The 15,753-nt window shown below is 37.3% G+C and overlaps 2 protein-coding genes across 3 annotated transcripts; one reads left to right on the forward strand and one right to left on the reverse strand.

The window, feature by feature from the left end:
• The first annotated feature begins 340 nt into the window (after nt 1-340).
• Nucleotides 341-8,509, forward strand: LOC136231035 (uncharacterized). 2 transcript variants are annotated; one of them, XM_066020274.1, is made up of 5 exons: nt 341-789; nt 2,910-3,281; nt 3,361-5,104; nt 5,210-7,743; nt 7,946-8,509. In XM_066020274.1, exons 1-4 carry the CDS (start codon nt 655-657, stop codon nt 7,711-7,713), a joined length of 4,755 nt encoding a protein of 1,584 aa, XP_065876346.1. In that variant the 5' UTR covers nt 341-654; the 3' UTR covers nt 7,714-7,743; nt 7,946-8,509. The 2 variants fall into 2 exon arrangements, with proteins under 2 accessions (XP_065876346.1, XP_065876338.1); XM_066020266.1 differs by having other exon boundaries at nt 3,361-7,743.
• Nucleotides 8,510-10,189: 1,680 nt separating this feature from the next.
• On the reverse strand, nt 10,190-15,090 carry LOC136231041 (rac-like GTP-binding protein 3). Its single transcript, XM_066020286.1, has 8 exons — nt 14,558-15,090; nt 14,215-14,302; nt 13,998-14,107; nt 13,856-13,919; nt 12,480-12,544; nt 12,324-12,389; nt 11,742-11,839; nt 10,190-10,504 (listed from the first exon to the last, which is right to left on the reverse strand). Exons 1-8 carry the CDS (start codon nt 14,660-14,662, stop codon nt 10,459-10,461), a joined length of 642 nt encoding a protein of 213 aa, XP_065876358.1. The 5' UTR covers nt 14,663-15,090; the 3' UTR covers nt 10,190-10,458.
• Nucleotides 15,091-15,753: the final 663 nt, after the last annotated feature.

Below are 15,753 nucleotides of genomic sequence, written 5' to 3' on the forward strand. Positions count from 1 at the left end.
ATTTTTTATCACTAAAAAAGAAGGAAGTGACACGTCAGTTCCATCGTTACTGTTTTATATTATATATATAGATTTAGAAATAATTAGTTTAATAATGAAAAACGAACTAATTAGTTTGGAATTTAGTAAGGACGGTTAATTTTGTTTTTTTACAGGAGAGTATATTTATTTTAACAAAAAGAATCCATAAAATAAAAATATATTCGAATAAAAAACTAGAATTCGCAGGAAACGCTATCACACGGTTGCCCGGACTGCCCAATCTGCCCGACATGCCCGCGTCTGTTCCACCAAGTACCCAAACACAACTTCTCTTTTTGCCGTCTCTTTTTTCTTCCATTTCTCTATTCCTTGCTGTTTTTCTTTCTCTCTGAGATTCTCTAACCTTTTATTTATCGAAGATCGATATCTCTTCAATTGAGCGGATCGGAGCTGAAGTTGGATCGATTTATCCTATTTTCAAACGATTTGGAACCGGAATTCGATCAGGGCAAAGTGAATTTTAGGGTTTTGAATGGTAGAACGCTGCACTTTGGGGTGGATCTAGGGTTAGCTTCGAAATTGGTGAAATTTGATATAAGGAAGTGTAGCGGGGTTCGAATTTTGAATTAAGGAGAGGGGATTGATGGTACTCGAGGGGCAAAATGCAAGGCTATGCATGGACGGGCATGTGAGGAAAGGAAAAGGGGCCGGCACATGTGGACAGGACCCACGCGTGGCAATTCGGTTGTAGCTGGTGATGTTTCCTCATCTTCTTCTTCGATATCTCCAGCTAATTCATTTTCCAAGGTAGTTTTTTTTTTCCCCCTTGTACATGTTTTTGTTTTCCATTTGCTTTTTTTATATTCTTAAGTTCCGGTGATAACTGTGTCGGGGCTCCTGCGGGCTTAAATTTGGGTACTGGGAGCTGATATATAAGTTTGTGTTAGTAGAGATTACAAAAAAAAAAAAAAAACATTAGCAGATTTTTCTGAGTGACCTGAGATGATTCGAGGCTGGCGCTGCATGTATTGGCAATGTTTATGTCTTAATGATGGGAAGGATGAATTTTTCTAATTATGTTTTATTTGTCCTGAAACTGAAATTATGCCGTCTTTAGTTAGTTAGAGTTTGAAACTGTGAATAGAATTTCTGGTGTTGACTGGTTTGGTATAAAAGAACTTAATTGTTGGAGTTGGCTTCTAAGGAGTGCTCCATCCATTTTGTGCATTTTTATGGGATAGTAGAAAACGGAGAATCTGTCTAGTTTTCCTTTTTGGTGCATTTTGAATTTTTCGTCAAACTTAGTGTCATTTTGATGGGCCTGAATTTTCTATTGATTTCTGGCAAAATTAGAAGGAATTTCCCTAATATGATCAATGTTTGAAGTTATGGGTCATGGTGGGATAACCTGTTTTCCTTACTTCCTCATCTCGAAGATTCTATTCCTTCCTAGCTTTATTATGTTTCACCTAATTTGATATAATTTTGCTTGGAAGTTTAAAAGATGTCTTCAAGATTTTATGTGGGCGTGTTTATGACTCAATTACAGTTATTTTGAAGTAATAATTTCTGAAAATGTTTTATAGACACTTTTTATATCTTGAAAATATTTTGCAAGACATTAATATATTTCTGTTTTAATGCTATATTCAGTGAAGAACATGATAGTTTTTCTACCTATTTGATATTATTCCTTTTGGTTTTTGTTTAGTTGAATGAAAAAGGAAGTTATTCATAAAAATGTTAATGATTTCTAGGTTTCAACTTATGTATGCATGCATAGATAATGTCCTTGCTGTTTCTTAATTTTCTTAGTAATTTAGAAGTCAGGAAAATGATTTCCTTTCAATTCTCTGTTGCTGGTGATGTTCCTACTCTTCCTCATTGTTATCTCCTGCTAATTTGTTTCGCATTTTTTTAAATAAAAAAATTATCCCTTTTTTGTTCTTGAAAAATAAAGTTTCTTTTTTCTTCTGAGTTCCAACTTTTGCTTTTTATGAATGACGGGGTATTGGAGTGTGGTTTTTGGGATGGACAAGGAAGGATTTATGCACTGGATTTCAGGGGGAGTTGAGTAATTGAGGTGACAATGGTTGAATTTGATGCAGTTAATTTGAAAATGGGTTGATTTTTTAGATAAAAAAATTGCATCTGTAGGGTTTGAATTATTGGATATTTGGTGAAATGACTGACCCAATTTACATGTTTGCGCGAATCTGGTTGCAGAAATGCATGTTTGAATTGTTCTGCATAGAAGTTTAGACGAATTCCGGGTTTTCTAGTTTGATTGATTTTGGAGTTCGACTCTGTTTAGATACTATAGGAGGGATTAAATAGTTCTAATTTAGAGGCTTGAAATGGAGAAGTTTGACTTTGTGAAGAGTGACAAGCAGATAAGCGACCAATTGACTGATCATGGATTATTATGCTTTGGAGAGAAGAAATACATGGAGGGTACTGTATTCGTGTTTTTCTTTTATTGTGCTGAATGCTCTACTGTACTACAGTACATGTAACAAAAAAGTCAGTCATTGAAATTTAGAGAAATGGTTTTTGAAATTCATGCTGTTGATCTTAATAGTAGTAGCATGGTTATTGATGCATGGCTGTCTGATCTATTGTCTCTGGAACCATTGATATTATAACTTTAGTTATGTCTTTTCTTTTTTTTGTAATAGTTGGAGGTACAGCTATATTTATCCCTATTTTTCTTTCTTTCTTTGCATGTAATTTTTATAGTATTCCACTGAAGTTCACTGATAGTTTCAATAACCATTGCTATTATAACTTTAGATGGTTATTATGTCTTTTTTTTTTTTTTGTAAGAGTTGGAGGTACAGCTATATTTATCCCTTTTTTTCTTTCTTTCTTTGCATGTAATTTTTATAGTATTTCACTGAAGTTCACTGATAGTTTCTCTCAAACAGGACGGACGCAAGATCAGTGTTGGGGATTGTGCTCTTTTCAAACCACCACAGGACTCCCCGCCTTTCATTGGAATAATTCGTTGGTTGACTACTGGTAAAGAAAACGATTTAAGGTTATGTGTAAATTGGCTCTATCGACCTTCTGAAGTGAAGCTTGGCAAAGGCATCCTATTGGAAGCTGCGCCAAACGAAGTATTCTATTCCTTTCATAAGGATGAGATTCCTGCTGCATCACTACTCCATCCGTGTAAAGTTGCATTCCTTGCTAAAGGTGTCAGACTTCCATCAGGGATCCGCTCATTTGTGTGCCGAAGAGTTTATGACATTACAAACAAGTGTTTATGGTGGCTAACTGATCAAGATTATATTAATGTATGTTCCCTTTGCCCCTTCTGCATTTTGTTTTGGGACTATCAATTCTTTTATGGAGGTTGATATTTCTGTTTCACAGGAACGTCAAGAAGAAGTAGATCAACTATTGTACAAGACACGCATAGAAATGCATGCAACAGTGCAACCTGGTGGACGTTCTCCAAAGCCAATCAATGGTCCAACATCAACCTCACAGTTAAAACCCAGTTCAGATAGCATACATAACAGTACAACGTCTTTTCCATCTCAAGTTAAGGGAAAGAAGCGGGAGCGAGTAGATCAGGGCTCTGAGCCTGTTAAACGAGAACGTTCGTCAAAAATGGATGATGGTGACTCTGGTCATTCTAGGCCAGAAAGCTTTTGGAAATCTGAGATTGCAAAATTTACAGAGAGAGGGGGGCTTGTTGATCCTGAAGGCGTTGAAAAATTAGTACAGCTAATGCTCCCAGAGAGAACTGATAAAAAGATAGATTTGGTAGGCCGGTCAATACTGGCTGGTGTAATAGCAGCTACAGATAAGTTTGACTGCCTTAATCGGTTTGTGCAGCTTAGGGGCTTGCCTGTGCTTGATGAATGGCTGCAGGAGGTGCACAAAGGGAAGATTGGTGATGGTAGTAGTTTGAAGGATAATGATAAACCTATTGAGGATTTTCTCTTAGTTTTACTTCGTGCGCTTGACAAGTTGCCTGTGAATCTTCATGCTTTGCAAATGTGTTACATTGGTAAGTCAGTGAATCATCTCCGTACACATAAGAACTTGGAAATCCAGAAGAAATCAAGGAGCCTAGTTGATACATGGAAGAAACGAGTGGAGGCTGAGATGGACGCGAAGTCTGGTTCTAACCAGGCCGTGTCTTGGGCAGCAAGGCAACGCCTTCCGGAAGTTTCACACGGTGGAAGCCGACATTCAGGTGCAACCTCTGAGATTGCAATTAAGAGTTCAGCAGCTCAACTTGCAGCTTCAAAAAGTGTTCCTGTCAAACTTGTCCATGGGGAACCTAAGTCTGTATCTGCACCTCCTGGCTCATTGAAATCAGTTCCATCTTCAGCATCAGTTGGTAATAGCTTAAAAGACTTAAAAGACGGACAGCCTCGGATTACAGGTGTTGCTGGTGTAGGTGATCCTCCTCTAACAACAGCAGGAGATGAGAAAAGCAGCAGTTCTAGTCAGTCCCACAATAATAGTCAATCTTGTTCTAGTGACCATGCTAAGGCTGGGGGGTATTCTGGAAAGGAGGATGCAAGAAGCTCAACTGCTGTTTCAATGACCACGAATAAGATCATTGGTGGTTCTTCTCGGCACCGTAAATCAATGAATGGCTTTCCAGGGCCAACTTCCTCTTGTATGCAAAAGGAAATTGGGTCAAGTAGGAATTCGTCTGTGCAGCGGAATCCAAATTCAGAAAAATTACAACAGTCTAGTTTGACATGTGAGAAAGTGGTTGATGTTCCTGTTGCAGAGGGGAATAACCACAAATTGATTGTTAAACTGTCCAATAGAGGCCGCAGTCCAGCAAGGAGTGCTAGTGGAGGATCGTTTGAAGACCCTTCAATAATGACCAGCAGAGCTTCTTCTCCCGCGCAGCATGATCAATTTGACCGGACCTTGAAGGACAAGAATGATGCATATCGAGTTAATGTATTATCTGATGTCAATGCTGAGTCATGGCAAAGCAATGATTTCAAAGAGGTGCTGACTGGTTCTGATGAGGGAGATCGATCTCCTGCTACTGCTCCCGATGAAGATAACTCTAGGACTGGTGATGACACAAGAAAATTAGTAGAGGTTTCCAAAGCTGCTTCCTCGTCTTCCGGAAATGAGAGTAAATCTTTGAAATTGCAGGAGGCTTCTTTCAGTTCTATGAATGCGTTGATTGAAAGTTGTGTAAAGTACTCTGAACCAAATATACCATCTATTTCTGGTGCAGATGATGTTGGAATGAACTTACTTGCTAGTGTGGCTACAGGCGAGATGTCTAAATTAGAGACAGCTTCACCCACTCCTTCACCACAAAGAAAGGCCACTATTGTTGAGCACTCTTGCATAGGCACTGGTTCAAGAATAAAATCATCACCAGGTGATAACTTTGCTCCAGAACGAGGTCAGCCTGTTGATGATGAGCATGAGAAGCGGAGTATTAGTGCAAGCAATCTACCAGCTAAGAACACAGAAGATAAGCTAATTTTGTCATCCCATGAGAAGTTGATGACGGAGCTAAATGGGCATCTGAATTCTTCACATATGGATGTGCAGCAAGTTTTAGAACCCTGCATAGGAAGCAATGTGAAAACTGAAGATAAATTAACTTGTACATCATTGGCTGTGCTATCTTCCAGCATAGTAGAGAAGTCATCACATGGCAAAGGGATGGAAACACGTGAGGAGAAGTCATGCAGCAAGTCAAATGAAGGTGTCCAATCTGTTCCCAAAGAAGTGAGCAACTCTTTTGATCATGAAGATAAAGTTAAAGTTCCAGGGGTGGTGGGGACTGAAACTGTTGTAGGATCATTTCATTACCGATCTTTAGCAATTGCCAATGAGAACATGAAAAATATCAGTGAGTTGAATGCACTTCATTCTGAGGGCACAAAGGGAAATAGTAGAGAAATGTTGTATCGTTTTGATTCTGGAAATGGTGTAATTTCTGAAAATATTGATGTGGTTAAGGCTTTAAAGGCTGATGAAACAGACTGCGGGAGTCAGCCTCTTGGGAAACAAAAAACTGAGGAAAGTAATATCAGTTCAGCTGTCAATGACCATAAGGATCATTTTGTCGAGAGTGTAGAAGGTAACCGAGGTAGTGAACAAATTGCTGATGGGGCTATTTCTTCTCAGAAGTTATCACCTACAGTGCAAGATCCTGAACAGAAAGCAAGATCAGGGGGATCAAGGTTGACTGGCACTGAAGCTGATGAAACTGAAGAATGTACCTCTGCGGTTATGGATAAGGCTCCCTCTTCAGCAGGGGATTCAAATAAAGAAGCAAAAATGGAATTTGATCTCAATGAAGGCTTTAGCGTTGATGATGGGAGATTTGGGGAACTGAATAACTTGAGAGCACCTGAAAGTTCTACTCGTGTTCCGTTAGTTAGCCCATTGTCTTTACCTGTTTCTTCTGGTTCCAGTGGTCTTCCAGCTTCAATTACAGTAGCTTCTGCTGCTAAAAGGCCTTTTGTTCCTCCAGAGGATTTGCTAAAGAATAAAGTAGAGCTTGGTTGGAAGGGATCAGCAGCAACAAGTGCATTTCGACCAGCAGAACCTAGAAAATCACTGGAATTACCCCTTACAATTTGCAACTCTCTTCCTGATTTGCCTGCTGCTAAAGTCACTCGTCCTCCATTAGATATTGACTTGAATGTAGCTGATGAAAGAATCCATGAGGACATGGCTTTTCGAAGTACCATAGGTTCTGCATGTGACCTTGCAAATAATCATGATCTATCACATGATGAATCAATGGGTTCTGCGCCTGTTCGAAACTTTGTGGGACTTGATCTTGATTTGAATAGAATGGATGAGCCTACTGATATTGTAACAAGTAACAGCCATATGCTGGATGTACAGCTTCAGCCAGTCAAATCACCCTTCGGTGGTATCCATAACAGAAATGTGAGGGTTCGCAGGGACTTTGATTTGAATGATGGACCTCTTGTTGACGAGGCCTGTGTGGAACAATCATCATTTGGGCAGCACACCAGGAATAGTGCACCAACCCATGCCCAACCATCTGTTTCTACCCTTCGAATAAACAATGCAGAAATTGGGAATTTTTCTTCATGGTTCACGCAGGGAAATCCATATTCGGCAATGGCAATGCAATCTGCTTTGCCTGATAGAGGAGAGCAGCCATTCCCGGTGGTTGCACCTGGTGGGCCTCAAAGGATTTTAGCTGCCTCTGCTGTTAGTACACCATATACTCCTGATGTCTACAGGGGCCCAGTATTGTCATCTTCTCCAGCTGTTCCATTTCCATCTGCACCTTTCCAGTATCCTGTCTTTTCTTTTGGAAACTTTCCTCTGCATTCAACGGCATTTTCAGGTGGTTCAACCCCTTATGTGGACTCGCCATCTGGTGGAAGGATTTGCTTTCCCGCCATGCATTCTCAGGTATTAGGACCTACTGGTGCAGTACAGTCCCATTATAATAGGCCTTTTGTTGTTGGCCTTCCTGATAGTAATAATAGTGGTAGTGCTGAGAGCAGTAGGAAATGGGGTCGTCAGGGGCTGGACCTCAACACAGGTCCCCTAGGCCCAGACATAGAAGGGCGGGATGAGACATCTTCTCTTGCATCAAGGCAATTGTCTGTTGCCAATTCACAGGCCATTGCAGAGGAACAATCGAGGATGTATCAAGTTGCAGGAGGGGGGGTTTTGAAGAGGAAGGAACCGGATGGAGGGTGGGAAGGTTATAAGCAATCATCCTGGCAATAGATATTTGATGGAACATTGACCAGGAAGCCTGTAAGTTCTATTTGTTATATTATACTCTTTTTTTCTCATTTTGTTTTCCTTGAAATCTGAGATATGAACTATTTATCAAATTGCATTCTCGCTATCATTTAATGATTTTCATCGTCTCGAGCTTGAGCTACATAAATGTTTCTTGCCACTCGGTTAGTTATATTGATTTTTTTTTTTTGTCTCCGATGCTTTTCTTTTCCAGTTCAGATGAGCATGCCAATTCCCAGGGGTTGTCATTAACTTGTGCTCGTAAGGATGGGTGGTAAGTGAGTTGTTTGATGTTGTTCAGTCTCCGACCCCCAACCTTTCGTTGTGCCAATACTGTCATAAAAGGAATTTGTCTGGGACTTGAAGCTGGTATTTCCATGAATATTGTACTGGGCATCTGCAGTGCACTTTTCGCTTTGTAGATATTTAACTGTTGGAAAGTTGTGTTGCCCAGGCATTGGAATTGGTGTCCACACCCTCGTTCAGTGCATCTGCAATATATACTGTTGAACCCAGAACAATCCTGTTCCAATCCAACCCTTCCGACAATGGAAGTTGGGTTACTAAACTGCTTTAAACAGAAGCCCTTCTGTATGTGCTTTGTTATTAATTTATCTTTTGTTTCTTTTCTTCTTTATTTCAGTTACATATATGAGCAGATTGGTCAGCGAATTTTGGTACTTGAGTTTTTCTTGCTCTGGCATATGCTTTGGTTGCTTTTTTGTATTCTAATTTTAATTTATTTTATTGATTAATCATCTGTAGATTATTTGCTTAACAGTGAATTCTAGCCTAGCTTGCAATCAGTAATTATATGAAAGGCATTCGACCAACTGGAATTTGTATCATAAAATTCCCTCTCCCTTGTACTCTCCAATTTTCTAACTTGTGATCATGTTTGGAAGCAATGTTTTACTTGGATGCTTTTGTTAACTGGTAAGGATTAAATGGGCTTGTGACGACAACGTGAATTTGTACACTGATACTGGGAATTTGACTATTTTGGTTTAATGTTGGTTGATATTCTGTATCCAGTCTAATAGGAAGGAACTTGGATGATTTTTTTATGGTTTTTTACCGCTTGAGTAATTGGAGTATGTAAGGTGAGCAACTTCCCAAAAAGGCGAGATTGTATGCTTGTATTGTATTTGGTGATTCCTATGGCTTGCTTTATGCAAGAAAATATGTGAAATATTGCATGTTTGTTTATTTATATGGAGGATTTGAAGTGCGCAAGTGTAGTAGTAGTACCAAATAATAGTTGGGCAAATTCTTAGTTTGAAATTGTTTCAAGATCACAAGGACAGTTGTTCTTTTGTCAATTTATAATTGCTTGGATGATATGCATTTCCGTAGTTAATCGTACTGATTCCAGCTGTGCTGTGCTGTCTGATATAGATATATGCTTTAGACATTAAGTTCTGGAAACAAATTGATCCCTTTCATTTGCTTTATCTGTCTCTTGGTTGAAGTTGCCAATTTACAGATCCATCCTAAATTCTTCAAACCCTGTGAGCCCTTCAACGCTTTGATTTGCCCATAGTGAAAATTCTTCAAACTCTGAAAGCTAACCCACACCTCACACATTTCGATTTGACCATAGTGAAACCGTCTCGTCATTGTCTTTTTTCCTTTTCTAGCCCAATCTTCGTCCTTTCCATGGTTGTCTGTTGATATCTTGCAATTTCTATCTCAGCGGGTGCAAGAGCAAACAGACGGCTAGTTACTATGAAGCTATCCTCTAAAAAATAATCAATTTTTAACAATCTCAACCTCTGGTTCAATATACCAAAATCAGGTGAAGATAAACTTGGTTCAATATACCAAAATCAACAGAAATGTCACTAAAATCAATAACTCCATAGCATCAATTCATCGGTAACTTTTTGGGCTCGCATTGCCTAGGATCAACAACAAGCATGGTTTAATCTCCTTGATCTGTTCATCGACATGCTTCTGGTAATAAGCGACAAGCATGAGTTAATCTCCTTGCTTTGTTCATCGACATACTGTGCCGCCAGCCTCCTTTTAATTTTACCCCCTTCAATTATTATTTGGCAGTAATGTAGCCTACAGATTAGATACCCCATTCAATTATTATTTAGGAGTATTGTAGCCTACAGATTAGAAAAGGAACTCATTTTGATTGAAGAAGCAATAAGTTCCAATTCATATCTTACCGAAATAAGATGGTACAGTTCAAAGAGATGGTTCAGTTTGAACTGTAATGATCTGATTCGGTCTAGAAATAAAAATGAATTTTGATTCCGTTCCTTTCGGTCTAGTTTCAACAACCATTCCACACTCAGTAGTTAAACTCTATGTACGTTTTCTACATCATGTCTTTGTTAAAGAGTCGATATTAAAAGAAAAAAATATAATATGAACGGCATTTTACACACCAATCTAACAGTTGATCAGTAGATATTTTTAACCACATCAAACCAAAATATTAAGATGCTATGAACACTGCAGGCAAAGCTTAGCAACTGGTACAAATCAATACATACATGTAAACTATTATACAAGATATTAGAGATACCGGATATGTTAAAAAAAAATAAAGAACAAAAATAGGATTAGCAATTGTCAAACATCCTAGGAGGGATGTACAGAAATCAGAAAACAATGGGTTTAAAATTCATATTCATTGGAACTACTCCAGTAACCTATTAGCAATTTAGCAGAGTCAGACATCCAAAAGATCATTTCCTGAAGAAAATAGTATCAGCTTCTTCTGAAACACACTAGCCTCCTCCCAGTAAATATGTTTCTGCAATTCAAAACGAAAGCTATGAGGATACCGAATGTACGATAATTTAACTCATGAAAGCAACACAGAATCAGCCTAAATTTGGTATCTTGGGAGCCAATAAGTAAGAAAATTTGGCTACTGAAAGTGCTAAATATTCACATTAACACCACAGATTAACTTGGAACCCCAGTGACTCAGAAAGAATAGGTTATCCAAAGAAACACGCTTTTAACAACAGCCATAAGATTTGCTAAGCTAATTTGTAAGAAGGACATCAGAACTGAAATTAATTGCTAGTATTTGGGTTCCATTTGCAGTTTTTTCCTCGAGGTATGTGGATAAGCAAGGTGGAGGTCCGGTACTATAGATTAAGACAACTATTATCACCTAAAAAAACACATACTTCAAACTTCTATGCTGACACTCAAATACAGACCAAAAACAATAAGATATGTAATGCATAGCTCATGGATGCAATTCAGTGACACTCGCCATCAAATAAAGAACCAAAGTGATCGAGTTTTTCAGTCCTATTACAGAGATCTTCCCTAAGAAAATACTGTCCAATATAGATTTTTGCATTTACACAAATACAGAAATATGCATGTTTAGTACTATACCCATTCTGTAGCTGTTATCGTAAAATAATCCAAAAACCGACTCATGCTCCTAAGGATTTTCAAGCATGCATCCACATCCAAACAGGTGCATACAACATGCTCACAAACAAGTATTTCTTGAGACCGCATAACATTCCTTCAAACTTGTCATTTCAATCCCAACACGTCATTCTTCAAAAATTTCTCTTACATTATTCCAAGCATACTCTTCCCTCCAACTGTGAATCCTCATTTGCTAGCACATAATGCGTAAGTTCCTCTTAACAAAGGCTTCACCCTCTATGGTCATTTAAAGACAAGTTGGCTGCTCTACAACAAGTTATACTGCATGGAAATGCACTATCCTTTTAATCTTTCTTCACTTGATTCCTACAAGGTATCTCCTTGGTGCATGATTCTCAACTTAAGTAAGCCTAACCATCCGATCTAGTTTGCATCAGAATTAAGAACTTAATAACATTTTGCTCAATTCAGGACTACATGTTTTCATCTGAATCTCTCCGAACGGTGGAAGAGAGAAAAGCAAACAATAAGAAAATGAAGATTTTCACATCTAAGAGGCCACACTGACGAAGAAACTTCTCAAATATAAAATCAATAAACAGCAACAGAAGGGTGAGGAAAATGTTACTGACAATAGGCATCCTCGATTTTGCTTTTTTACAATCTCTTTTTGTTTATGTGCTGGTTTGATAACCACCTTGATCGCAGCATCAAAGACAATTTTCACATTCTGCAAAGCAAAGGCGAGGAAGACATAAGAGTCACAGATACCATTAAAAATGGAATCTTTGACAAGTAAAGCATATAATTGATGCACAAACAAACAATATCATTACTTCATATTACAAGAAAACTCGACATAGTAAAGGAAGCATGCATTTATTTATGTTTGGATTTTCATGAGGTCAAGATGTTGACCATAGGCAAATAGACCCTAAATAGAATTTTCATTAAGGAACATCAATTTTCAGCCAAGCATTGGGTGGGAAATTGGAAGCCACTTGATCAGAAATCTTACCAGGAGATTGACTTCAAAAAGGATTATTATTAGTGACACGGGAAACCGAAAGTAATACAAATAACAGGGTCTAACTTTCAGAAGTTACACAATCTTGACTTCTAGGTGAGTAATTCAAACTGGACTAACATCATTTCAGGAACTTCAGTTCAATGGAAACAAGTTGTTTACATGCAATTGACTAGATATACGATACCTGTTGAGTTTTTGAGCTGCATTCAACATAATATGCTGCACCAATCTGTCTGCGGAGTTCCTCTCCCTGGTCATGAAAAGAATTACCATCACTTCGATCAGTATTGCATTATTACCAAAAAGAAGGCACAAGGCAACAACTGAATAGAAAGAGCACCTGTGCAGTTGTAACAGGTACTGAGCCAGGGTGATCAGCTAAATAATACTTATCCTCACGAAGATCTACATGTCCATTTCAAAAAAACATCCATTAGTCTCAGAATTTTGAAAAGCATCACATGGCTCACGTCCAAATTTAAGAAGAATCAGAATGTGACTATAGTGTTGGTAACTACAACAGGACAAACCAATTTACTCAGCATGATAAATCTGTAAAGAAATGTAAATTTTTCTATGGAACGTCAGTAGCTGTGAAAGATAATTTCAATTGTGAACTAGTTGAATCATAATTCACTAATCCATCTACATGCAAGAATAGTCAACTTGGACAGATGAGCACCCTAAAAGCATCATAGGATTGTATCAATCAGCAAAAGAAAAGAATAGCAACTATAAACTTGAAGTAACTATTGTGGAACAGTAATCTCCATGTTTGTATGGCAGTCAAGTCACTGGATGATAATTCATGTTCAAGTCATTTGAAAAACAATAAGAATAAAGGCAAATACTTTGAGAAGTTTGGGTAGTTCATAACTATACGTTTATCTTGCCCAGTTGCCGCAAAAGTTCAAGCAGAACAAGTTACATCAGCAACTGTGCAATGAAGAAAATATAGACAAGATTTTTAAGTTCATAAAACATCGTATTGAGCGTGCGGCATTTATTATTGGAAATTGGAAAACAGAATGTTGAACCAATGTGTTGTTGTCATTTGGGACCACACAGGAATACAGAGAAATATGCAAAACTATATTCCTGAAGAAAATTGCAAGTTTGTAAACATTTGCTCGTTTATCGAGCATGCTAAAGCATTGCTTAAAGCCTCCATTGACAACGCAGAAACTTTTTAACTACTTAAAGACAATCAGACTTCATCACTTTTAGGCCCTTGTCCAATCTGTGATCGTTCAGAAACAGTGCAGTAATGCACCAAGGGGCTGAATGCCAAAAAAGGAAGTTGATGGAAAGATATGGAAGAAAAATCAAAATAAAAGAAGTGATCCCTCAAGTCTTATATAAAATTGTCCACTAAATTCAGGCAAGATGACCTCTAACAAAGTTTTGAAACATTAATTATCATGTAAAACGGGTATCAATCCTAAATCCATCTCAAATATCGAATTTTCCACATGAGAGATATAAAAAACCCAATTTTATTTTCAGAAGCAACCTGTGTAACAGTGAATTGACAATCATGATTACTGTATCTGCTTGTGATTCACAAACTAGCATGTTCCACTTGCGATTTAATATTCTTACTTTGATTAATCAATTCAATCCACAAGAGAAGACAGCCTAGGAAGCTGAAATTAGAGTAAGCAAGATGCATCCTACTTCCTAGTTTAACACAGATCAAATTCAATAGAGACTTACCCAATTTGGTGCCAACCAGTACAACTGGGATACCTGGAGCAAAATGCTGAAGCTCAGGAACCCACTGAACAAGTAACTATGAGTTAGGGGGTAACACAAATCAGAAATAAAAGAAACCCAAAATTGGGTGAAATGTATATACCTTTTTAAGTACATTCTCATAACTCGCCCTGCTAACCAAGGAGAAAGCTAACACAAACACATCAGCTCCTCTGTAACTCAAGGGTCTCAATCTATTATAGTCTTCCTGTCCTATAAGTAAATAAAAAAAAAAGACGCAAGCAAAAAAAAAAATGATAAACAAAAATGGGGAAGAAAAATGTCAAGAGAACAAAAAAAAAACAAAAAGAAAACCATACCAGCTGTATCCCAAAGACCTAAATTGACAGTCATCCCTTCGATTGTCACATTTGCACTGAAGTTATCAAACACAGTGGGTATATAATCCTGATGAACAAGAAAGCTATTATTATTTTTTAACTGAAAAGATCGATAAACAATTGGGCATCACGAAATCCAGATAAGGTAAAAAAAAAAAAGACAAAATTTAGCACCAGAAGGAGACTAGAAAGAGAAGAAAACATGAAAAGCAGAAAAGCTGCAAAACCCAGATAAAAAAAAAAGACAATGATCTACATAGAAGACCACAACAGGGTGAAAAAAGAAATCTTTAAAACCATGTGATAAAGAAACAGAACTTACAGTAGGAAACTTGTTACTAGTATAACAAATAAGCATGCAAGTCTTTCCTACAGCACCATCTCCAACTGTCACACACTTGATAAACCTAGAAGCACTTGAAGCCATTGATGAAACCCACCAAGAACAAAACAAAATCAAAAGAACCTCTTTCAAACGATTAAAAGAAGAAAGTTAGGAAAAAGAAGACAGAATACAAAAATAACAAAAGGGTTAGATTGTGGGTAGAGAAATTTATGATGGGTCCTTCTGTTTTGGAGAGAGAAAGAGAGGTGGCGGTGGTGGATCACATGATTCTCACTCACTCATGACCTTATTACTGCTGTGTGTAAAATTGCTATCTTTTTCTTTTGGGTGTTGCTCAAAGGGTTTTAATTTGTTTTCTTTTCAAGATTCTACCTTTAATTTTTTTTTTCTTTTTCTTTGTTTATGTCTTTCATGATTGGTGCATTCATCGGTAAGAAGTACCGGCATTGAAGGACTTTGCTGCTGCCTCCAGTAAAGACCGGCGTAAGAGATTCGTTAGAAAACGTCTTTCACTCCCATTATCGGCGCGTGAACCGTATCCACAGCTTTCGGATTTTAAACGTATGATGACTATCTGATTCATTAGTACTAGTAGTATTTATTAGCACATGTCTTAAGTTTAATGTTCTTTAATGGCGTTTGTTGGTATTAATTTAATCTTAATTACCAAATTTATAAAAGGATAACTTACTAAAACAGTTTTTGGTTTTTGGAAAAATATCAATTTAGGCTCAATATACAAAATAGTATAAATATATGCTTAACGTTTAAAAAAAAGTATCAATTTATACATCGATAACAGAACAAGACACGTTATTGATATTACTCTGTTAAATTCTGTAAATCGTACATGGAGGGAGAAATCAAAACTTAACGGAGTAATAAAAATGTCGTGTCCACTGTTCTCGAGAACTAAATTGATATATTTTTTAAAATGTTAAGTTTATATTGGTGTTATTTTATATGTGGAGTCTAAATTGATACTGCTCAAAAAAACCATAGATCTATTTTAATAGCTTATCCATTTTATAAACTTTACGGTATAAAAAACTTAATAAACACCAATAAAATAAATCTTTTACCCTATGAACATAAGTAAATTTTGTAATACATCCGGAATAATATATCGATCAATTAATAATATCAGTTCTGTATTTTTGTTTCTAATACCA

This window comes from Euphorbia lathyris, chromosome 1, assembly GCF_963576675.1.
Source record: "Euphorbia lathyris chromosome 1, ddEupLath1.1, whole genome shotgun sequence".
In the NCBI taxonomy this organism is placed as follows: Eukaryota; Viridiplantae; Streptophyta; class Magnoliopsida; order Malpighiales; family Euphorbiaceae; genus Euphorbia; species Euphorbia lathyris.

Excerpts from the sequence above, each read along its gene's own strand:
- LOC136231035 (XM_066020266.1), top strand. The coding sequence starts at position 655 with ATGCATGGACGGGCATGTGAGGAAAGGAAAAGGGGCCGGCACATGTGG. Across the intron at positions 790-2,909 it reads CAGCTAATTCATTTTCCAAG|GACGGACGCAAGATCAGTGT; the intron begins GTAGTTTTTTTT and ends TCTCTCAAACAG. Across the intron at positions 3,282-3,360 it reads CTGATCAAGATTATATTAAT|GAACGTCAAGAAGAAGTAGA; the intron begins GTATGTTCCCTT and ends TCTGTTTCACAG.
- LOC136231041 (XM_066020286.1), bottom strand. The coding sequence starts at position 14,662 with ATGGCTTCAAGTGCTTCTAGGTTTATCAAGTGTGTGACAGTTGGAGAT. Across the intron at positions 14,303-14,557 it reads CTAGTAACAAGTTTCCTACT|GATTATATACCCACTGTGTT; the intron begins GTAAGTTCTGTT and ends CTTGTTCATCAG. Across the intron at positions 13,920-13,997 it reads ATGAGAATGTACTTAAAAAG|TGGGTTCCTGAGCTTCAGCA; the intron begins GTATATACATTT and ends TTACTTGTTCAG.